The sequence below is a fragment of the Molothrus ater genome, chromosome 17, assembly GCF_012460135.2.
Source record: "Molothrus ater isolate BHLD 08-10-18 breed brown headed cowbird chromosome 17, BPBGC_Mater_1.1, whole genome shotgun sequence".
Classification (NCBI taxonomy): domain Eukaryota; kingdom Metazoa; phylum Chordata; class Aves; order Passeriformes; family Icteridae; genus Molothrus; species Molothrus ater.
Genome location: NC_050494.2, coordinates 7,445,264 through 7,470,829, shown reverse-complemented (window position 1 = coordinate 7,470,829; position 25,566 = coordinate 7,445,264). Strand labels below are relative to the sequence as shown.

Here is a 25,566-nt window from a genome sequence, read left to right as displayed (position 1 = left end):
TGAAAGCAGTGCTAAATATAGTCCCTTTAAGGGAAGATTTGTAAATCAGTATAAAACATAATCCGCTTTGCAGATCCTCTCCAGGGCATATGAAACAATCACTGTTTGCCCACAGAGGCTGTTGCAGACTGGTTAATTGAAGAACCCCTAAACCTCCCCAAAATCTCCAGAATTAACTCCCAAGGCAACGTGAAGACCCCAAAGCTGAGAGGCTTCGATCACATTGACCCTCTGGAACAGCAGCTCCTGGTGCTCATGCAGGGAGGCACCTTCCTCCCATTCCAGGTTTGCCTTTTATTTGTATTTTTCCCAGAGTAACAACTGACACGTCCTACAGAAATCCCCCATTTCCACTCTGCACAGAAAACTGACACAAGGATCTCCCCAAGTCACTGCCTGGGCTTTAGAAAGGTAAAAAACCCAAACAAAACCCACAAGGTGCTGGAGCATTGAGGAAAGGACACTACTGTTCAATGACACCCTCTTTATTCAAAAATAGATATCTATGAGACATTTCAGAATATACTGCTGTCAAATGGCAGCCTATATGTCTAAATTAATTCCTAAGTCAATTAATATACAGATTTAAGCTTTTGTTAAAAAAGACACACTGTGGATAAATCTGTTTAACCTTCAGAAAATGTCACCCAGTTCACCAGATGCCCTTTGCCCAAAAAGTAAAACAAATAAAATTAAAAACTACAAGACTTCATTTAAATTAAGCAAAATAAAACACACGCATATATTCAGAAAAAAAATCAAAACATTTCAATTAAAAAATAAAAAAAACAGACAGACAACTCTCTCACAGATCTGCCCAAAACACAAACGTGAGATGCCAACACATTTGTCTACATCAGTTTTTGACAGTTTTTGTCCTATAATGGATACACATTCAATCAATGCTCAAAATAACTTGGTTTAACAGCCTCGGGGTAACTCTGTGAGCTGAATCAGGATGGAAAAGTCTTTTGGTTTGGGTTCTTGAAGTTTGGTGTTGGGTTTTTTTTTTGTTTGTTTTTCATTTTTGGCAAAAGCAGAGAGAATGTACAGTGTTTAATCTAAAGTATGGACCATAAAAGGCTGCACAGTCAAAGCGACTCAGGGAACACAGAGTTCTGCCACTGGAAAAATTCCTGTAAACTAAAGAGAAAAAAACATCTGTAGGCTGGGCAGTGAGGGTGCAAGGAGCATTAAAAAAGGACAAAAGGAAGTGTCAGTAGGAAAAGGACGTGAGCTTCTGAACAACTGAATGATCAAAAGATGCTGTGGTGGTGTTTGCTGTAACTGAATGCTGACCGGGCTACTGAACTGCCTGAAAAATAAATTAATGCGGAGCAGAACGAGCTTTGCATTTCTGCATTTTCTTCTCCTGGCTTTGACACCAGCTCAAAACCACAGGGAGGCAGAGAGAGAGCATCTCAGCTCACTTCATCCTCTGTCTTACAAAACCTGTGTTACCAGATCAAGTGTCTCCAGAAACAGAACCTGCTTTATAGTGAGAGGTGCTAAATTTAAACAGAATTGTATCCAGATTGGAATGGTTCAGTGATCAGAGTCCAGCTTGTCACACCTAACACACAAACTGAAATGTAACTACACCCCTGGCAGCTAAAACACTAGCCAGCAACATAATGGAATTAAGAGCTTTTTAAATTTACCTTTTTTGTTTTTTACACTTTTCCTGATTATAAAAATCAACTTACAATCTGTGACACAAAATTAAGTACATCCTTCTAATATCTACATGCATGGACAGGGTACATGTGCATACAGGATATATGCATATATATGGGTCTATTTTCTATATAAATAAATATTTATACCACATTTAACATCTGTGCATCAGACAACTTCACTAAAGCTATGGAGAGAGTTTATATCATTGGATTTTCAGTGTAACCACCCTGAGAGCAGACCTAGCAGCGCCTGTCACAGGGACACCAGCAGCTGCCACACACCATTCCAGCCTCTCAGGTCATTAAATCAAAGCTTCCATTACCATCTGATTTCATATAATGAAGAGGAAAAATGTGGTATAAATCTAAGGTAGCTAGAACAAAATTTACTTCCACTCCCACTTAGGTAACATCCAGTTCTGCTTTGCTCAGCACAGTGTAACTTATGAGTCTATCTCTAATTTCACAAAGAAAAGCTGCTTATTTTTATTGCCTGTGACTTCAATTTACATCCATGCCAAATGAGAACTACCTTCACATCAGGCCACAGCATTAAGAGGAACTGCAGGTTTAGGAACAAATCTTTCCCTGTACCATTGCTGAGCAGATGCTTCCCCTGACATGGCACAGGACTGGCATGCACACACATCCCTATGAGGCCCATGAGCCATTCCACGGCTCCCAGAGATGGGGCTCAGAAACCCAACTAAAACAGATGAGACTGATTCAGAAATAATACAATATTTGTACAGAGGGAAGATGCTGCACAGTCAACCTTCCTCTGGAAGCTTCCCAGGTATGTGTGTACATGATTCGTGATCTTTGTGGGGGTAACAAGTGCTAAGGGCAAACAGTAACTAAAGAGTACAGGAAAAGATGAGAGAAGTTTGCCTAAACAGACCACCCCCACTCCCTTTAGAGCTCACAAAACTCACTCCTCGTCCTCCCCTCCCGTGAGCCAGTGCACACAGAGAGGGTGAGTATGAGCAGCCAAGAGGTTCAAAGCAGGGTCTGCGAGGTCCTTCCTACTGCAGATCTTGGAAGACTGGACTTCCAGCCAACACCAGTCTTCTTTCTTCTGCTGGTAATAATGAAAACTGGGGCACATGGTTTGTTCTAGTCTGTTGAAAACAGGTCCCCAGCAGATGGCAGAGGTGCCAGACCTCCTGTGACATTGGGCAGCAGTGACAGGTCTGGAAGGCTCTGGATGTGAGATTTCAGCTCCTTGCGCACTTGGGTTACCCGAGCAAGCTTCTGTTTATATTCCTGAGGGAAAGAGACAAGGGAACAAAGATTAAGCACAGGTTAATTAACAGTGCTGTTAGTTAAGCCAGGAGTCTCTTCCAGGTGAGGACTCAAGGAAAGCAGCCAGGCCCTGCTGCTCTGAGCAACTGCTGGCATGACTGCGGACCCTGCCATCTGCCCCAAATTCACAGCCTGCCCACAGGCTCTGGCATCCCTAACTAATAACCCTGCCCTGCCTTACTAATTGTACATGTAAAATGTCCCCAAACCAGCACACACTAGGGCCTGATAGAGCATTTGAGAGAAGTGTCAGTGCAGAGTTGCTTTATCCTTGTGTTCTTCCCCAAATACTGACTCCCATCTGCTGCCAGAATGTTCCTGATACTCTTCCACTGCCAGAAGCCACAGGCTGAGGCACACCACAGGTATGCTGCCAAAATACTCATTGCTTTCAAATGTGATCAATTCTCAACACTTAATTAATCCAATTTCCCCCTTTCAAGCTATTAAATCAAACCCAAGTTTTGGTTGTCAAACAGGGCCTCCTTTATGAGCTCACATTACAACCCTGGCATGGCAGGGACACCATGGAAACTTGTGTAGGACCACGGAATGTAAACCAGGGAAAGGCACATCCACACCAGCTACAGACATTAACATCTTCAGGATTTTATTACAGAGGAAAAAAGAGCAAGCTAAAAATCTCCAAAGAGGGAAACTTGAAAGTGGTTTTTCCACAAATGAGGTCTGGATTCAGTAGTAAAAGTGCAGTAAGGAATCCCTATCCATGTGCAGAAATTCCCCCAGATCTCAGAAACACCAGTGACTTGTGTTCCTAATGAGGAGAGAGAGGAGTTTGGACCCTGAAAATGGAAGAAAGAAAGAACTGTACCTTGGTCTATTCTGGTGAGAAGCCACTTATGAGCAGCCCAGTACACATCCAAATTATCCAATACAGAAGATTTTAATTAAAGAGTGTTTATGCAATTTTCAAAGTTTTGTGATTCTTTATATTCATGTAACAGTCAGAGAAGACAGCAACTGAAGGACTAAAACTCCAATAGCAGATAATTATTTTTAATGTGCCAGTCTTTACTCAACTACATGTGGCCTACTTTTCATGGCACCTCCAGAATGCAGGAAACAATGAGCTTAAGAAAAAAAAAATACACAGAACAGACTGCCACACAGCCAGCTAGAATATCAATTCACTTTTCATTTCTTAATTACTTGGCAAAAGAACAGAAGTTTATATCTCTGAAGATCAAATGAAACTAGGCACATGTTTAATCAAAACATCTTTCTGAAGAGTTTACAACTTTAATCCAGACTTTCTAACCTTCTCAGTGATGGAAATTCTCTTCACCTTCTCCAAACATCAAAGCACAGCAGTTCCTGTGGGGTTACAAGCAAGGAGTTTACACTCTCTGTGTTTCATTATTTTGAATTAGAACAGTGAGAGCAGCCGTCAATCGCAACAACTCCCGATACCCCTGCAATGGCTGTGTAAGTGCATCCCATAAATTTCCTGCCAGCACCAAACAGAAATGCCTTTTAACAGCCTATTTCAAACTTAAATCCTTTATGAGGCTCAGTGAGTTAATATAACCAAACGCTTCTGTGAACATACGCAGGATACACAGTGAAATAATCAAGTCCAAACAAAGCCCTCCCAGCTCCATGAACTGCAAGGTGCTGTTCTCATGCCTAGAGAACAGCAACAAAAAAAACCACCTCAAGGTGCACACATTAATTTTGTGAGGATTTGTCTTGCTTTAATGAAAGAGAATCAGGAAAAAAGAATGTACCCACAGCCCTAATCACACTCTTTTGGGAATTCTTAAAGAGTGAAACAAGTCGAGAAACTCACGAGATGAAGACAGAGAATAAAAACAAACCCCCAGATTCCTTGGCATGAATAGAGAGCAGCAGCAGATAAAGAGGGATGCCATGGAGGCACAGCATTCCAACACTTGGGATTCTCCTCCAAAAGCATGTGAGAGCCAACGCTGGGGATAGGGAGAGAGTGCCCAGAGTGCCCAGCTCAGGGCTGGCACACCCCCAGCGCTGGAGATGGAGACAGCAGCACCCCAGCTCCTGCACACACAGCAGAGACTGCAGGAACATCCACTGAGCTCCAAATGCTGGCACAGAGAAGGTGGAAGAGGCTGGACTTAGAGATCCACAGAAAACCATCTTAAAAATATTTTAAAATCCATAATTCACACCATTGTCAGGGAGCGATGGATATCAAGCCAGGAAAGAATGAGCAGCACTTCCTCCTCAAGAATGCCAAACTGTCAAGAGCAAGTATCAGCAGGTGTTTCTTTCTTCTGTAGTAATTCCCACTAAAGATAGGAACAAAAAAAAAAAAGAAGGGCAAGGCAGTTGGCAAGTCCTCCAGGTCTGATAAATGGGCAGTGAAGATGAAAAGAAGTTGCAAATTCCAGGCATATGCCAAGAAAATACCTCAAATATGGCTTGAATTGCCAAGATCCACACAAAACAATTATGGATTTATGGATCCAATTATAGATCCAGAAAAAACAATTATGTAAAACCAGGTACAACCTCCAAAGAAAGACTAATGTCCTGCCATTTTCAGGCCAAAACTGACCAGGATCCATCACTTCTTATAGACAGTCAGGGCTGGAATGTGATGGCCTTTGAGCTGAAGATGATTTGCATGACCATTAGAGTTACATTAGATGCAAAGAACATTCCTCTCCCAAGAGAGCCACTTAGGGGAGGGAGAATCTTGCCAATGACTTCCTTGCCTGACAGCTCAGTTCCTATAAAACACACTGACAAATTAAGAACCACCAAGATGTGTCCAAACCACACTGCTGCTAGCAAACACACAGACCTAGGAGCAATTCTTCTGCATATTAACAACACCAACCTGCTTCCAAATTCACAGTTAACAGCTTCAAGTGTTTAGGAAAATATTGCTCTTAGCATGTCCTTATTTTCAGGGATACTCTACATTGAGGGCTACATGGAACACTAAGTTTTCAGAAACATCCTCCCAGTTTGAACAGAGACTTTTGTATGCACATGATGACAAAAAATAAACATCAAGTCACCTTGAGAACGACATTCCTTTCAATTCTAAGTAATTCCACCTTACTAATAAGTAAATGTAAGTATTATCTAGTCAACACCAAAGGCCTAAATCCTACTTGCTAAAAACCAAACTGAAAAAATAAGACAGAAAAAATTCTCATAAGGAAGAGGCAGCAACAGCCCCCAAACCAAAACTGGCTCAGAAAAACATCAATAAATTCAGGAATGGAAACTAAGGGAGTAATCCAGAAACCAAGATTTCCTAGAATAGATGAATACTTACTGGGTAGATTGGATACACATCACAGAGCATGGCAGGAAACTGCTCTATGCTTAACCCTCTCCATCCCTCTGGGCCTGAGATGCTGTGCTGATTCCTGGCAGAGCTGTCAAGGAGTGGAGAGACCACGAGCCAGAGCTGGGACAGGGAATGCTGGCTGCTCCCCTCAAGAATACACAGCAGCAGAGCCACTGAACCCCCTTCCAGCTTGAGGGCTTTGCTTTTTCCACAAGTTCTGGACATATTCTGCAACACAGGACTCTGGAAGCAGGTTTTATAGGCAACCATGTTTTTCACATAGCCCATGACATGCCTGGAAACTTCACCTTGCAGATTTTTCTACAAGGTCCTCCCACTCCATGAAACTGAACAACACAAAGTCCAGTTAAGAAGCTGCTGCTTTCCGAGGCCTTCGTTTGTACTCTGTGTTGAGCTGATTGTCTCACTGCTCAGTAGGTTTATATTAAGATTAATAGTATTTGGATGCTATTTGCTTTTTTTAGACAAAATAATGAGACCTCTGCTGGAAGCAGGAGTTTCAGGATGATAGAGGAAGAAACTGGCTCTGTGCCACACGGATGCTTTTGCTAATCAACATTTCCTTTCAGTGCATGGCGTTCTACATCCTCAGTGGCCAAGAGAATTAGATACTCAGTCCTTGAAACAAATGCAAAATCAGAATTAGCCACTGCTGAATGAAGCTGACACAGTGTTTCATTCCAAAGCAGCCATGCTTGAACATTATAGAACTGGCTGTAATCAACATGACAGGAAATTCATCCTGAGCACTGCTGCGTGGCCTGGTTCACCTTGTCACGTTCCACAGCAGAGATTTCAGCTTATTTTGGCTCAGAGTGTGTACTGGACACGTCCTCTCCTGCGCAGGGTCGAGCAGGAACATGCTGTAAGTCATCACAGCAATTGCATCTGCTGAAAAAACATCTAGCTAAGCATTAATGAGAATTTGGAAAGTGAATAAGAAGAGCAGCCGGTCAGGCGCAGTTTTGATATGATGCAGCTTGAGCCAGCTGTAGGAAAGCAGAAGACCACAAACAAGCCAGGGGAAAAATGCATCAGAGGTTCAGCAGGAATTTGGAGAGTATGTAGTGAAGTGAGAAGTCTGACAGCCATGTGATTGTATGTCCAAGTAAAACCTCTCTTTAAAAACATTAAATATACCACAGTACTGCAGCAGGCTGATTAGGTATTCCTTACCTTCTGCTCCTTGCCACTTAACCTCTGCACAGTACTTTTAAAACATATTCACTAGAAAAAGAACAGAAAGGAAAACTTCTGCCATTCCACAAGCTCATTGGAGCAGAACCCTCCTCAAAAGCAAAGTGAAACCAAATGCCAGGGTGAAACCAGGTTTCCTCATTCTGCAGCAGCACTAAACCAGAAAATCTGAGGTTTTATCTGAAAGATGCAGTCCAGGAATCAGAGCTTGAATGATGTATTTCCTTACAGAGTCTTCAGTTCATTTTCAACCTTAAATTTGTTCAGTCTTGCTCTTTTAAATTTGACAAGGCTTTTTTCTTCATCATTCATCACACTTCAGCAGAGATGGTGTTTTTGCTTGTGGCAGAATTACGTGCTCTCAAACCAGAACTCGTTTCCTTGCTCTCCTCTTTGTTTAGGACAACAGAAGAGGCAGCAGTAGAGGAGCAGCATTTCTCCAGCTGCTGGGAATGCCTCAACCTCTGCAATGCTCAAAAGCTCTCAGAAAAAGCCCAGCCTGCTGCCACTGTATGATGGACAAAGTCACCATTGCATTTGCCAAATAACCTTCCAGAAATAAACATTGAGAGGGGTACAATTGATGTTCACCATAAAAATCAACATCCAGGGCACAAGCCAACAGCTACATTCACCTCTCCAAGCATCTTAATGCTTTTCTAGCTAAGCAAGAGAGTGGTCAACACTCATTCACTTCACTAAAATGCATAAAAACATGGTATGTTAATATTGTATTATTTTTATTATATGTAATACTTTTATTGTTTAGTATTATTCTATTTGCAGCACAACTGTAATTATAAATATCTACAAGCACCTACAAAATGAAGGAACTGTATCTTTCCATTGTGCAAAGAAACACAGCTGTTGCCTCGAGCCATACATGGCCCAACAAACCCACATTCCCTGCAGTTGTGAGCTCACATCCCTACAGAGCAGCCTGAGCTCTTGCCCCACATGCAGAGGCACCAGTGGCTCACAGCTGGCAGGACTGGTGCACAGCCCAGCATTTCTTGCCCCATTAGTCACCAGTTCGGTCCTACAGACCCAGGTCTGGCACTGTCTGGGTGCTCCAAGCTCACGATCTCCCTGCCAGGGTGGCAGAGCTGACCCCACTCTGCTGCTGACCCACAGCCACTCCTGCTACTTCACACGTGTGAAATAATGACAATTTTGTTTCCTGGCAGGAGCCCTAAAATTTCATCTCCTATTTCACTGTCTAAACCACTGAAACGAATATACCACAGAACCCAAGAATTCCTGTCTGAAGGAAGGCAGCCACAAAGCCGTGCCAACAGGGACACACTACAGAGACCAAGGCAGTGGAAGCAGCACAGCAATAAACTGCCTATTAACCCACTGAACTAAATTGTATTTCAAGAAAATGTATAGTGCTGGGCAGTCCAGAAAACCTCAAGTGAGAATGCACTTCATCCCTCAGAGATGCATTATCAAAGAGGGTTTGCAAATTTGTGTGGGCACGGCATTAACACCTTATTAAAGGTGCCTTGAAGCCATGAATATTAAAACTCACGAACACCTAAAAAACCCCAGAGCCCTCAGCAGGACTCTAAGTGACAATTTTTCAGCTGCAGCCAAGAATCAGAATATTTCCCCTAAGCTGGATCTTAAATACAGTATGTTCTTTAGATTTATAGCTGCAGACATGTAAGCACACTTCTTTGAGTACATACACTGCTCCACCCACGCTGCCTGTGTTACACTGTTCCTCATGTCACCTTCCACCAACACAGATACAGAAGGTATGTGGAAGAATTACCCTCACTGACTGCACATCAAACCAAAAATTCTGACTGCACAATCTTCTATTTTTTCTGCCTCTTCTCCCCATCAGATCAAAAAAACCCTCCCTCCACTCACTCTAGGTTTCCTACTGACAGTAGTTATTTCAGGTTCCTATGAAGCTTCTACACAATTTGCCATTTCCTGGGTTCTTCCAGTCTCCTCTGTTTACCTGACTTTACTTTACACCTGCCTGGTACACCAACAGGGGATGTTCTCTCCCCACTGCATTTCCATTTTACACAAACTAATTCCCTGAATTTTTTCTCCTTGCCTGCCATGCATTCCAGAAGAGTGCTCTGACTTCAAAAGACAATTCTCCTTGAAGTTCTGCAGGCTCAGGTGCTTGAGGACAAAAAACCTCCCCAGCTGATTGTGCTCAGTAATTGTAATGGTGCAGCAATGGCCAAAAATAACACAAATCAGGAAACTTCCATTGGAAGTTCAATACTACTGTGAGATACAAGGACACATCTCATTCTTATAGAAACAACAGCTCCTGCTTCTACGCCCATCTGAAAGTGGATTTTATTTCCTGTCATCTGCTATTGTGAATGTCCAGGCCACCTCTGATCTATCCCTGGCAAGGAAGCTCAAACTGCAGCTGCAGTATCGAGCCCACAACTGCTGAGCAAGATGAAGCACTATTTTAAAAGAAATTCAGTGTTCAGCGGTTGAATGACAGTATCCCCCACACCCTTCAGGAAGTTAACATGAGGAATACTTACCTTTGAAGATATATGCCTTGTTATAGGCTCTTTAGTATCAATTTGGGGCCAGCTGATTTTAGTGACTGATAGAATTAAAGAAAATCTACCTTCTTAAGTGCTCTTAGACTGCAGTCAAAATATCACAATACCACTCCCAGGATAAGGGAATCCTAATTATTACACTTTGATTTATTCCATTGCTACCCTAAAACCAGAGTTTGTCCATATGTTATGATCTTCAGGCTCTGTTACAGCTTTCTCCCTTCAAATCACCAGTGCTGCTTTGCCTCTCACTGTTTCAATCCCTACTCATGCCAGCTGTGTCCATGCTGATGTGTAATTCCTTTCCAAAGCCTCAGCATGCTCCTCAGCAGTGTCCCTCAGTTAAACAGCCTTACTGCAACTGATGGCAAGAGCTGTGTCACAGGGGTTTGACATGCAGAGTATTCTGAGTATTAGCCCACAAGACACAAACATACTGAGTTTATGTATGTTTTGACAATTAGCTGTTTCATGAGGGACAGGATTAACAGGATTAGTAAACAACTGCAGCTCTTTAGACCATAAAAGCTGCTTTTCAAAAAGACACAGATTAGCTGCTTTCATTGCTATCTCAGTGAAAGACTTTGCAAGTAAATAAAATACAAAAACATCCAGAGTAATTTCCAAATTAGGTATTTCCATCTCTTAAAATATATCCCTGACTTTTATTTGTCAGAAGCCCCTCTACCCAACCAACAGCCTTGGCTGGATGAGGATGGTGAAGTAAACAATCCATCTTCCATCCAAACACATCCTCTCATCTAAGTCAGGAAACTTAGAGGAAACTTCCTTAGCACAAGAGGAAAATCTCAAAGTACCAAAGATTCTGGAAAAGATACTTCAAGAGAGCAAAGCCTACAATTAGTAGATATTTAAAATTAGATTGTTTTAAGTTATTTTCTCATTTCAGACCTTGCCTGAGTAAATGTTTTGGTTTTTAATACATTTTTAATTGTTACAAGTTTCAGATCCTTCTAGTAAAATGCTTATTAGCACTACAAAGAAAAATACAGGCTTATCAATACTGTGAGAACATCAAAGACTCAAATAAAACTGATAAGCAGATCTGGCCTGCCTTATCTGTAACCAGCATCTTCCACTGTTTATTAACCCTCTACAAGGGCAGAACAATGGAATGCTGTAATCAGGCAAGATCCCTCACTGAGGTTTGAGAGCTGACAGGAATATCAATCGTGCCTCATGTTCACTGCTGGAGAGGCATTTCCTGCAACTCTGTTTACACTGCTACAGCACTGAGGCCCTCTTGTCTGGCAGAATGACAAAGATGCCAACCTAAACTGATACTTAATAAAATCCTAATATTTAAATAGGATCATTCTTTATTTTCTAATGTAGTGAAGAATGGCGTTTACACCTAATAGTGTGCAAGCAGCCCGTCCCATTGCCATCAGCAGGATTACAAGCATTAACAAAGCAACTCAACCAGCAAAACACTTAATTTTCAGGGTTACATTTCTGCCTCTGCCAGAGTTACAATTTTCAAGTAACATTCTTTAGCAAAAGGATATTTTCCAAACAAAAAACCTCCACGATTGTCACAACATTTCAGCTAATGCATTAGAAATTTTAATTTCATGTTGTCATTATCGATTTCTCTGTTTCAAAGTCTCAAGCTGACTCAAAATTATTAATTGTTCTGGGCCTTTTAAAATATTGTTGTGCAGCATTTTGCTACCTATAGCAGTATGTATCATTTAGGTATTTTTTTTTACATACACAAAGGTGTCCTTAAAGCAAGAAAAAAACCTCAAAATCTGACCCAAGACTTCCACAGAAAATAAATCAGTTACCAAAAGACATTTGGTTTCATGGCATCATCTGTATCCACATCTAAAAGTGTTTTTCTGACTCAGTCATAAGACTGATGCTATGCTTGAAGAAATTCAGTCACAAGGCATTGAGAAACTCCAATATAAACACAGGCAGAGAAAACACTCAAAATGAATTTTATCTGGGAACAATGTTGCCGAGCTGTCAGAGGAGGAGGTTTGCCATGAGAGTAAACAGAGACTGCAATTGCTGCAGCTCAGTCTCCTTCCAGGAGATTTTGTCCTCCACATCCCCTCCCATCCCACCCCGCAGCAGCTGCTCATCACCAGCACGGCGGTGCAGAGAAGCCCTTAATGTGCCGCCAAGGGGCAGTTTAGCAGATGGCAGAGTGACATACAACCACAGCCATTAATTAAACTCCTCGCTAGTCCCACAACGTGCTGCTGAAAGAACTTCCACGGAGAAGGCACATTTCGGATAAACAGTTGTAAACAGCTGGCTGCACAGCCTGAGCAAGGGGGCTCAGCTCAGCCCCAGGCTGTTTTAGGGTCCTGCCCTCCCTGTTCAAAGGAGCTGTACAGGAAACACAAGTCATTGTCTTTCACTACCAGCCCCATTTACACTGCACCACAGAAGCTGTGGGTAAGTGGCTGTTAAAGGATGCAGAGCAGAAGATCTGGCTTGAACTGCTTCCCCTAAACAAGCAGGGGTTCAAGAAGCAGATGAAGGATACCTAATCATCAGGAAAATAACAAAAAACCCAAGCAGTATAAAAAAAAACTCAACTAATTATGGCAAAGGGAGGTTAATTTTTTGAAAAAGGTTAATTTTTTGAAATTTTGTCATAACAAAATAAGCTATGTGTTAGGCAAGTCTATTTTTCTTTAAGAAGTAGAGAACTCTGGGCTTTCCAGGTGCATTTAGACATCTAGACTAAACATCAGGACAGATTTGCACTCTGCAGATCTGACACCACTTTCTTACCCGTTTTTCTCCAAGTGTAAAGACAACTAGAACCTAGAGAACCTAGAACCAAAAGTAAAGGCAGGACCTGGAATCGAATGTGAAGGCAGGACCTGGAACTACGTAAAGGTAACACCCGGAATCATCTCCCCTCTGGAGAAACCCATAGATTAGGAGTCCAGGGCGAGCGTTTGGTGAGCCAATTGTTCTGCCAGCTCCAGTAACAAGCACTCACCTCCAGTTTCTTCTCCTTCTCCGTGAGCACATCCTTCTGGTTCTGGGTGTACTCGATGAGCATCCGTGCCAGCTGGCGCCGGTCCTCCAGCTCGGCCGCCAGCCGCCCGTTGTACTCGGCCAGCAGCAGGCACGCCTCGTCCACCGTCTTCGAGAGCCGCTCCGCAGCCTCTTTGTCTGCGTGCAAAAGTGTTGGGTGATTTAGAGGACAAAGTTTAAAACTTCCAATCGTTGACAGAAGGGCTGCGATTCACGAGCCGCAGGCACAATAACATCTTGTTCGTAAATATACTTCTGGCTTGACAGGAAAATAAGGGCTGTTATCACAGGGGTAACAGGAAATAGGATGTACACCCTTTGTGGGCTGTATTTTAGACACTGACATAACTGACTGCATTTAATCTTTGCAGAGATGTCAGTGAAAGCAGGGAGATAAATCTATGAATAGTAAGCCTCTATGAACAGGTTAATTAAAATGTTAGAAGTACCTTCAGGTAAACAAATCAGGTGGTTTCTACATTTAAACACTGTGTGCACTTGGTAATTCCTCTTATATAGGAGCAATTTCAAATGTATTGACAAAATCTAAGAATTTAACACAGTCCAGTTGGACACTGTAAGAATATATTATGAACGGCCAAATAAGTGATAATTCATAATGAGTTCTAAATTAAAACTACCTCCAGGAACAAGAGTCAAATCAGTTCAACCTCTAAATGCTTCTATTAAAATTACTTTTCAAATGCAATTGCAGAAGTTAATTTAAACAAAGACTGACAGATTAACGGGGGTAGAAATTTGCCTTTTCTATAGCAATCAAGGACTATGTGTGTACTCAGCAGTCTGGTAAAACTTGAAAATATATCAATCAAGGACTATGTGTGTGCTCAGCACAGTCTGATAAAACTTCAAGATATCTTAACAGCTGAGGTGTTTAAGAGCAAACACATCCACTTGAGAACTCTGGCTCGATTTCCTTTATATTCTTGTAAAATGCTGATGATTCTCTCAAAGTACAAAAGCCTCAGTCCAAGCCAAAAAAAGGAAGCAACTATGTAAGTTTTATCTTCAGTGTTAGTCACAGGATTGCTATCTGTTAATTACCCCAGAACTACAAAGCAAGGACACAAAAGCAGGAATTCACTCCACCATACATTGTGATTATTAGAAATCAAAGCGTGGGTTTTTTTTTTTAAGTTATTCTTTGGACCCATGTTCATTCATCTTCCAGTCTCATACCTGTAATTTTCTCCAGTAATGAAACATCTTGAACTTCCTGAGGCAGGGAAGCAATTTTTTGCCGCACTGTTGCATCTCCTGATGCTGCATTTTCCAGGTCTTGTAGGGCTTTGATCAAATCCTCAGTCTACAAGTGAACCAACAGTAAAACCAGGTAACCTTAACCACATCCACTTCCCAGGGATGTGGTCACTGCAGAGGAGCTCACCCACCTCTGAAAGGCACCATTTGAGGAATATTTTCTTCAAGTAATTTTTAAACCTCACACAAGGAGTATTCATTGAGTTTACACTATCCCAGTGTTTAGCTCCTCCTGCATAATTACAGCAGGGCCATCCTTTTCAAGGCTCTGCAGTGGGAAACTTCTCAGTCCAATTAAGAAAAGTGATCATTTAAGACATAGCTGAGAAGGACCTGACCACACCAGTCTGAGAGAACCACCAGCCCTGTGTGCTGCCCCAAGCTGGGACTGAATCTTCCACCCAAGCATCCCTGACAGTCTCTGCCTCTCTGGAGTGTACAGGCACCATTTTGTTCTGTTCTAAAGCTGCATTCTGACAGAGCAAAAACACCTAACACCAAATTTCCATCAGCCCAAACAAAACTATACTAAATTTCCATCATGACAAGGTTTAGAATTCTGTAACTTGCTACTGACTATAAACTCCAATGATGACAAAAGCTTCTCCCACAAATCAAACTTTGTAATCTCCTGATTTTGCAAAGCCATGGCTGTCCTCACCCAGCTTCCTGCAAGCACACAGCTTTCTGCAACTCAAATGGGCCTCTTGATGTGCCCTCAGCTCATCTCTCAGCTGGCTTTAGTGCACTGAGGAAAAACGTGTCAGTTTGAATTAATTCACTCAAAATGCAGCCAAACTTTAAAAGGACGTGGATGAGGAGAGCTCTAGGAGGACCATCCCTGACACATTGTATTTCCTCCTTGCTCAAAAAAAATTTAAACAGAGAAACTGCCTGAACAGGAAGAACAAAGTGTTGCTTTTTTGTTTAAAAAATTCTGAAGTAGGGGAGGTTTTTGAAACAGAACACTAGGACTATAAACACAAGCACTGATTTTTAAACTACAGTTCAATAGTTTGTAAGCTATTGAAAACACTAACAGATTTTAAATAAATATTTTCTTAATCTGAAAAACAAAGAGGTCCATTACCTAATATTTACTACTTCCTTGCAAACTGCAAATGATTTCCAGCAGTGACAATGTTTATAATCAAGAGAAACCATAAACTGCAAGGCATCTGGAGGTAAAACAACAACAAAATTTTCGCTTATTTCCTTGACAACTGTTATTTATTTTTATTTTTCAATGTTTACAGTTTACCAGATGGATGGTGTAATTTTTTATCCCCTTCAAATAGGCTCTGGGTTAACATATGTTCATTCTGTAGCCTCAAATGGCTGCAATGATTTTCTATTTCATTCCAAATATTTCCACACCAGTAACACGGAGCCTCTAAAGTCTTCAGTGCTGGTTTTCCTACCAGTTCCATACAAATATAACAAATGTTATGCTGTATAATAACTTACAGAAAGATATGGCCTATGAAAGAAAATTGTGTATTAACTGTTCACAGCTTTAGGTTTTAGAAGCTACACATTGATTTTGAGAAGAATTTAAAATATGGCCTGTTCTTCTAGCAGTCCTTTGGGATTCTCTCCTGGCAGCACTACTCAGACCTTGGGTTAGATTACTGGGAATTGCTCAGAAGTGACACACTATTGCAGTAGGGAAAAGGAATCTCTTGCATTTCACATGGACTTCTCAACCCCAAACTGCATCTCGCCACTAAACCCATTTCACTTGTTGTCAGCTCCACCTTGTGGCTGTGACACAGGGGAGGTGGCTGTGACACATGGGTGGTGGCCCTATGGCTTCCAGAGCTCCTCCCAGGCTCAACCCATCCCACATACCAGCAGTGGCCCAGCACTGGGGTCTGGGGGTGAGTAGCTCCCAGGGTAATCATCATCTTCCTCCTCTTGTATTTGCTGGAAAGTTCGCTTTAAAGATTTCTTCTCCTCTGCAACTGAAGACATAGAAACAACTCATTTGGATGCCAGATCTGCCCACATTAGCTATCTCTACTTCAAAGAATTACACCAGATGGATGCTCTGATGATTAAGCCCTCTAGGGGATGACCACAGCTGGACTTTAATGTTGGAATCATATTCCAAACACTCAAATGCAAAACAGTAATAAAAGATTGATTTCTTCCTCCCGTGTATCTCTGTACATGCCAGCCTGAGGAAACACGAGCAGTGTGCTCTTCATGTGTTTGTGCCTCTCACAATGAAAGTAGGAAAGACAAATAAATGTGCTATTTGTCAATAAATTACAGACTTCAACCCTCAGATGCTCTGGCTAACACTGAGTGTACAGGTGAGGATTTCTACCAGTAGAAATGAAGCACTGAGGTGTACACAAGGTACTGAAGGTACACAAGGACAGAAGAATTTCAAGTTATCTTTCTGCATTAATTATATGCTCCCTGTGGTCCCACAATCAACACAGCAATTGCTCATTATTCAACCTTCCACTCTTTCATCAAAATGAGGGCTTCAGGACAGTTCTGTGAAACTACAACTCCAAGATGTGACAGCAGCAACACCAAAGCATGAACTAATCTCCAAGCAGGTAACCTGCAACACTTCAGAAACAGGGATGTCATAAAGCAAGACAGCATTAGTTAAATGAACCTCAGCATGGCAAACATTAGCTTGAAAGGGAAGAGACAGTTTATTTAAATGAGTCAGAAGTCTTAATGAAGCTTTTGATCCAGTCACAGAACCTTCAAAAGAAGGTAGATAATTTTTCAGACTTGCCACCAAAGATAATAAGATATGGGGTAATTTGTAAGAAATCTTTGGACAGTCTTAAGAACATCCATTCAATGAAATCCAGTCTTGCCAAAATAATCTGTATATACTTTGATACACAGGAAGAACCAAGATCACTCCATTTAAAACAAAACCAGACTGTCCCATTCTAATGGGGAACCAAACAGAAAGGTCTGTCCTTAAATGCAGAGTTCTGCCTGCCTTGTCAGGTAGGACATATGAATAAACATCATTCTAATGGAGAGAAATGAGAGGAGCTGTTACATCCTGCTCATTGGGGAAAGAGCTGAACAACCTTCCCAAGGCAGACACAAACACATCTGTCAGAGGACAGACTCACTCAATGGAAGGCAAAGCAGCACTCAGAAGTTACCCCAAACCAAAGGAATTGTTAATGTTTGATAGAACAAAGCTACCTAGGCTAGGAAAAGGACAGCCAATTATTGCATGTATCCAACTGATGTATGAGTGCTTGACAATCTGACTGACAACCAGTGATGCACCAGACCAAGGAAAACAGCTGCTGCCCACTGAGGTCTGTGAGAAACACGAGTTGGGTTGAACAGGAGATGAGCAGATGAGAAAGTGGGCAAAGAGAGCATTTAAAACTACCCAGCCCAACACAAGAGGTCATCAGTATTTATCACTTGTGTGTACTTATCATAAAATAATTAACCAACAGAGGATAAACCTGAGCCAACAACAGAAGAATGCATGACCACAGCGATCACACAAGTGAAATTAAATTGAGAGCTGGGATTCAAATTGCTGAAGAGTTATTCCTGCTGTGTTGCCAACTGGTCTATCACAAGACACAGCATTACACTTGCTCACCACTCTGACACAGAGGATTCAGAATTCATTGAGTATTCCATCTGAACAAGGCCACATGAGTCTGACTGCAAGCACTCTGAAATCAGTGATGCTGAGCACCTGCAAACCTAGACAAAAGTCACTGGAGAATTCTAGAAACTCTTTCTCAATTTCATCAAACTAGAAAAAAACCCCTTTGCTTATTTGCAAACCCAGGAGCATATGGAGCAAAAAGATCTCTGAAAGAGAACAGAAGCACAGCACAGATACACCCTGCCTGGGTAACTTAACAAAACCTGCCAGCCAGGGGTAATTTAACCACCACAGTCTACACTAGCAGAAAAATGTGTCAAATCCAGCCAGAGAAGGGGAAAACAAGCACTGAGAACATGCAGAACTGATCAGAATGTAATACATAACCAAAACAATCAAGATATCCTTGTAGAATACAGACTGCTTCTTCCATGAAAATCAAGAGCCCACCTCAACATGGACATAAAGAAGCCAGAGAAACCCCAATGAAGTCAGCTCTCCCCCTCTGCTGTGCTCTTCACGGAAATTGAACTCCTCCCAAAAATCCTCCAAAGGGCAAAGCACTCTCCATTTCTCCAAAACAACAGACAAGTGCTCTCCTCACAGCTGTGAAGTGACACTTCAGGCTGCTGTTACCTTGCTGTTGCAGAGTCCACAGACACCAGCAAAAACATCTCTGCACCAACTTTTATGCTGCAAACCATCTCAGCTGGCTTGAGGAAGGTTACAGTGTCCAAGGCCTTGCTGACAACTATGAGCTTTTCCTGTCAGCTAGACACCTGAGGCATCTTCCCAGCTCAGGTGCTCACTTTCCTGTTCTCAGTTCTTGATGCCTGTTCAGAGGCAAACAGGCTTATAATGAGCCAGCAACCCCTGCAACCACTCCAAACCCTTCTCTCTTTGGGGTAGATTATTTATGGTTGCTGAAGCTCTCATTACAATATATATTTGTTGGCAGCCTCTCCTAGGGTAAGCCCAACTGGAGCTGAGCTGCTCCAAAACCATACCCAGCCCTGTGTCCAGGTGCCTTCATTTCAGCTACCCTCAGAAGCCTCCCTGCCTGCTCTCCTCTCTGTTCTTCTCCATATTTTAAAACAAGTCTGACTTTCTGCACCAGAATTTGCAACATAAACACAATGAAAGCAGTTGGGGAGCATCTCAGTTCTGTGTTAAGAGTGACACACTCCTACATCACAGCACATTCAAGGACCTTCTTCAACTGCTTGTTACAAAGACAACAAAAAGAAAACACATCAGCTATATCGGTTGTATTGCCTGAAGGGTTTCACATCAAACCTTTAAGACCTACTTTTTCCAATCTTTGAGAGAAATGGGGGCTTTTCTCTTCCCTATTGCTTGTGAAAATAAACATTCTAATAAAAATGAGATTAATGAGAAAGCAAATACAAGTTTAATGAATACATTTAGAGATAAAACAATGTATCAATATTCAAAAGCTCATTTCCATGCATATGCATATCTCCTTAAGGAACCCAAAAGACTAAAATCTGGTAGTCAGCTGCACCACTGAGCAGTCAAACCAGGGAATACAGTGCTTAGAAAGGGTTGGTTGTCTTACCCCTCTGTCTCTCTGAAGGGAAATCAGCTCTGCTCCACAGCAGGAGCTCAGCATGTGCAGACAACTGAATTGCTGTGCATTACCCAAGGCCTTGCTACTGACAAAACAAGAAACAAACTGTACCACTGAAACACTGACTGATGAGCATTAAGAATGTATTTCCTCACTGATACAGGACTCCACTGCACTTTGGCAAGTCACACAACTCTAAGTGATGCTCTCAAGACAAGCAGAGTTATCCTTCTCAGAGAGAAGCACCCATCAGCCCAGGAATTTAAGACACTGCAGTATGAAAAATAACAGAGAACTACCTGCACTGACCTGTTGCCGTACCTCAGGCTGAAGAAAAGAATAGTTGTTATCACAGCACCAGGTGTTATCAACAGCACCAGATGCCCTTAAGGACCTCCAACATTCTAACAGCACAGCTTGTACCAATCTACAGACACTAACATTGCCTATTTCTCAGCTGTGTCTACCTTGGGAGTCCACAAACCCAGCAAGCCAGAAAGGCTTTGGAGGAGCACTGGACTATGATTTTCCACATTTACAACGATTGTTCTATCTGTAAACCAGGACACCTTAATCTACATCTTGCCTCTGTTCACCTGTTTGAAAATGGAATACAGTAACCACAAAAAAAGCCTTCTGCAACTCACCAGAAACTCAAGCACCAATTTATGTCAGAAATCCATAAAGCCCCCAAGTGAATCTAGCTCTTACCATCAAGAGCTAATTTGCACACATGCCAGTCAAAGCAAGGAAAAAACCCACAGGATAATTCTGCTGAATCCTTCAAATTTCTTTTTGACCATGAATTGACAGGGCAGTAACATTCACACTCATGCAAAAGCCTGAACCTTCCTTCAAATAAAAGATACTACATTAATATCTCTAATTACCCAGGCAAATCTAAGTTTCTTGCCAAGTGAAGCTGTGCACACAGCAGCTCTTCAAGGGTTTGTATTACTCCACTCTGCTTCCCACAGACAAAGATCTGTTACTCTTAGGAAGTTTAATTCTGTACAAATGTTTTTAAGTTGAGAAGACAACAGCAGCAGAAGTGGTGGACACCATCAGCCAAAGGGAAAGGACAGTGAGGGACAGCTGGTTGCCAAATGACCAGGAACTAACACATGGTATCAATTATCAATGCCTTTAGATTCAAAGTTAAACACTTGTGAAACACCTACCCAGGCACACTAAATTAAAGTTTCAAATCCTCAGTTAATCAGGTCAGGGTTATCAGGAGTGTAAATTCTGGCTTTTGATAACACACAGGTGCCTCATTCACTGCACCCAGACAAGAGGAACCCCAACATGAGCCAGTTAATGCAGAGACTGTTCACCTTCACCCCCCAGAGCAGACTCCCTCTGGCTCCATAGAGATGGGATAACCCCTTTAGTCAGGGCAGTTGGCTCACAATATTTGGGGGAAAAACTGCAAAACTCATCTTCCAAAGGGGATACCTCAATCAGGGGCAGGTGGAAGGGCACTGGTGTGAGCTGCTAAAGCATCCATCCAGCAGTTCTGCACAAAGCACGTGTGACAAAGCACAAAGCTATAGCCAGAGATGTCTTCACATGCAGATCTCATCTATGCTCATATCTTATAAATTCTACATTAAATACCAACTCAATCAGGCCTTGTTTTCAGCACCTAAGAATGGCATAAGAGCTTTTTACTAATGACCAAGCCAACTCTCTCACATCATCAGAACTCTGTGGGCAATAGAAAAAATATGACTAGAGCAGCAATGTCATTCCAGCTCATTTGAAGAGACTGACACTTCATAGAATCATAGAATGGCTTAAGGGAAGGGACCTTAAAGGCCACCTCATTCCAACTCCCCTGCCATGGGCAGGAACGCCTGCTACAAGCTTGCTCAGGGCCCCATCCAACCTGGACTTGAGCACTTCCAGGAATGGAGCATCCACCTCCTTCAGCAGTAAGGTGGACAAATATTCCTTTAACCAGAACACTCTTGATTTTTAATGACCCTCACCTTCCATAGTTGAGGCATCCCACTGCTCCCCTCTATCCACTGGAGCACTACCAGTGAAACACCTCCAAGTGCTACAGAAGAGGCAAGATCTGCCAAAGCAGTAAATCAAAGCACAGTAAACACAAGCTTATGCTCAGTTTCTCACAGGTTTCATGCAGTAATAAGGTTATACCTGTGATGTCCTAATGATATTAAATTATGCAAAGTTAGAGTTTTCTCCAAATGACATCAGCTGGTGGAAGAAAATAAGAGACCAGACAAGCTTCTGGGGCATATATTCCAGACTTCAATTATTCAAAACTCCTTTCTGCATCATAGTAAAATAGAGTAACTATGGAAAACAAAACAATTAATATGAGAATGAAAGCACTAACAGTATTGAATAAGACACTCTAATAACCCAGCTGAGCAGTCTCAGAGATGCAGAGTAGGACACTTGATTTGAGGTGGACACACCAGTTCCCTGCATCACTGACTTGCTTTCACCCCAAAAGGCAGCCCTGGAGCACTGAACCTGCACAAGCAGCCCCAGACATCACACCCAGTTAAGCTCACTGCCAGCCCCAAGACAGCACACCTGCAAACCAGAACTGAGGGTTTAATGAAAATCACACTTCTCAACACAGTCCTGAAGAATCTCCTCAACCAGCTCTGGCAACAGCTCAACTCCTCACAGTAATTGCAGTGAAACATGCACCAATTTAAGAACAAAACACACATGAGAAGCAATATGCATTTACCTTTTGTTTGGGGGCTGTTGGAGTCTTCCATAGACAGTTTGAGCTGCTGGATGAACTCACTGCCATACACACTCCTCTCCTGCCAGATGTTCAGCAATCGTTCCAAGGGCTTCTTGCAGCCCTCGTCTGCCTCTCTGTTCAAAGATTGGGAAATCATTACACTTCAGCTGATCAACACTCCTTATGTTTTCAGAGAGCATCTTCCAAACTGGCAGCTGCACCCATTGCAATATGTGAACATTTGGAGAGAATCTTGTTCATGTTGTCTGAAACAAACTGTGCAAAACATACTTGTGGCCAATTTTCCCCTTTATTTGACCTAAAGATTGCCTGGAAGTCTCCCACCATTCCCACCTCAAAGTAAGGGCAGGAAAGCTGTGAAAGAAGAAATCTGCTATCATTCAGAATTTGCAACAAGAGTTTATAAAAAACCCTGAGGCTGACAAGTTTACAACTCTGAGTATTAACTTTAAACAGCTGTTTCAGCCAATAACACCCCAATTAAAATCAGGTTGATTGGATCATTAGGCACTTAAATGCACTCAGAGCATGCTCTGACAGTCAGACAGCCCTCCAGAACAAATATCCAGAGCATTAATGTTGTTTAGCTGAGGTAACAGGATTTATTAAGCCATTTAGACACAATCTTAAATAAACAGCAGTGCATTTTTTGTAAGGTGGTGCCTGCATCACTTCTCCCCTTTTAACTATGAAATTCTTCGTTCCTCCAGCAAGGATATTACTGATCAGGTATGCACAAAGAAACTGCTCAAACCAGGAGGCTGGTGAGAGCCCAGTGACCCAAAACATCAGCTCTTTTAAAGTCTTTTGACAATGGGGCAGAGCCATTCATTATGTGGCTTTAACAAACACACCCAACTGCTCAATTCCACTGCTCATAAACAGATCTGCCAGATCTTTAGGTAACAATTGAAATAAAGTCTGTAGGAGCTTCACAAACATGTAAAGCTGAGAAGGACTGGGTCGCACACACAGTTACCCATTTACACTAAACAGTCCCCAACCACAAAGCAGTCAGGATCCAATCTCTACTACAGAGACAATACAAGCATGCCCTAGACTTAAAAAAAAAACAATAAAATCCTATTGAATTAAGCTTTGAATTACAAGAATGCAAATTCCTAGAGAGGAAAGCTGAAGAAATACAGCAACATACCTGGCAACGTGAGAAAATGCATCCACGAGAACAGATTCAAATTCCCTGGTAAATTCAGGGCCTTTCCTCTTACTGTTCTGGATGACATCGTTTGCTAAATATAGGAAAGTAAGTTTCCTACTTGATTTTGCTGAGAAAGGAAAAAAAAAGAAAAAAGGAAAAAACAAAAGGAGAGTTTGTATTTATTTCTTGTTTCTTTCACCTGGAATCATTAACAGGGCTTTCAAAGTTGTTGATAGTTGTTTAGCTTTGCAGTCTAAAAGCAAAGTTCAAAACATTTCCATTTTACCAAAGGAAATCAGGGGCTTTCAAGTAGTTCTCAATATCCTCACTTCTGCTCTTTTCTAATTAATTCATAAAACAAACATGAGTTTAATGCTTTTTGTGCACAGTGACACCTCAACTCTGAAAAACCAATAAATTTTAAACATAATTTTAAAAAGCTGTTCTAACCCGTCAGCAAATTAATAAACCAATTAGTTTATTTTTTATTAATTAACTTCAGGAAAAATACTCGAATAAAACAGTGTAACTCAGAATGAGTAAAACTGTAGGAGAAAGCTATTATGGAGACTCAAAAATTTTCCAAACAATGCTCCTAACATCAAATTTCTTCAATACACCTTAAATTTTCCTATTTTGACACCACCAGTTTCTGTATCAATATAGCCAGAATTAGTCGGTTTCACTGTTCCCCCAACAAAAAACAACACATCGAAGGCAGAAAACAAAGGTGCTCATTTCCACAACAGGGCAAAGGCAGATCTTCAAAAACTCATGAATAAACTACAAATGGCAAAAAGCAGCAATCACATAGAAGACAGCCCAGCTGCACCAAGGGGCTCGCAGTGCTGGTGTCCGCAGGGGAATGGTGACACTGGCTGTAGCTGGGGACAGGGCATCCAATCCCAGAATGGTCTGGGTTGGAAGGGACCTTAGAGATCATCTCGTTCCTACCCCCTGCCACTGGCAGGACACCTTCCACTAGGCACTGGCAGTCTGCCTTGACTTCAGGATGAAGCCATCTGGGAAATCACCTTTTGTTAATCTGCAAGGAAAACGCGCACAAAATGTTTCTGGCTGATAGCACCAAAGAGTTTTATAGACTTCTGCAACTACTTTTTCTTTGCTTATCTCCTCTCACTAATTCTGTAACGGGCGAGCTGTATGAATTCAAACCCAAAATTTAAAAACGGAGCCAAACAGCCACAGCACTTCCAAGTCTGCCTCAGCACAGTCAGGGGAACGTAATTCGTACATCTCTTGTTTTACACCCGCCCAGAGCTGAGCATCCCCTCCCTCTCAACTCACGCTTGGCTGTGCCTCCGTCCTCTGCCTTCCCCAAACCGCCGCCGGTATCAGCGGATACTCCCCTCACACGTGGCGTTCCCCCCAAAGTTTAGTAAACAACAACACAGCGGCCAAACAGCGCCCAGGCTCCCACGAACTCCCGGGACACCAACTTCTCCCGGGGCCGGCCCGCGGAGCTCCGCCAGGAGGAACCGGCCGCGCTCACCGGCAGCTCCGTTACCTCAGGGCAGGGGCTGCCAGAGCGGCCCCCGCCGGACAAACCCCCCGCGCACCTTTGCGGAGCTCCCGGTGCCACACGGCGACGATGGGCCCCGCGTGCTTGCGGTGGTGGATGAGCCACAGCGAGAGCGTCTGCACGCTCTGCTGCGAGTTGCTTAGCTCCGACAGCTTCTTCTCCAGCGCCGACTCCGAGAAGGAGGACATGGGGCCGGGGCTGCTCCGCCCGCGGGGGGGGCGCGGCGCGGCCTCACCGACAACAACCCGCCGGGGCCGCCGCCACAAGATGGCCGCCCGCGCCCTGACCCCGCCGCGGGGCGAGGGGCGGCATCGTACGGAGCGCCGGAGGGAGCCGGGCCGCACGGCAGGCGGGCTCCGCGCATGCGCAACCATCCTCGGCGCCTGCGCACTGTGAGCACTCGCGATTTTTCTCACAGCGCCTGCCCAACCCCGCGGGAGTTTTGTGGCGCTGATAGCCCCGTTAGTTCAGTGTCACGTGTCTACCGCATGCGCCTTGCGGGCACCCGACACTTTTCTCACAGTGCC

General features: G+C 42.8%; 1 protein-coding gene across 1 annotated transcript; it reads right to left on the bottom strand.

Moving 5' to 3' along the window:
• Nucleotides 1-469: 469 nt before the first annotated feature.
• RPRD1B (regulation of nuclear pre-mRNA domain containing 1B) lies at nt 470-25,325 on the bottom strand. Its single transcript, XM_036395508.1, has 7 exons — nt 25,077-25,325; nt 23,494-23,623; nt 22,317-22,450; nt 16,221-16,333; nt 14,289-14,415; nt 13,051-13,226; nt 470-2,945 (listed from the first exon to the last, which is right to left on the bottom strand). Exons 1-7 carry the CDS (start codon nt 25,225-25,227, stop codon nt 2,796-2,798), a joined length of 981 nt encoding a protein of 326 aa, XP_036251401.1. The 5' UTR covers nt 25,228-25,325; the 3' UTR covers nt 470-2,795.
• Nucleotides 25,326-25,566: the final 241 nt, after the last annotated feature.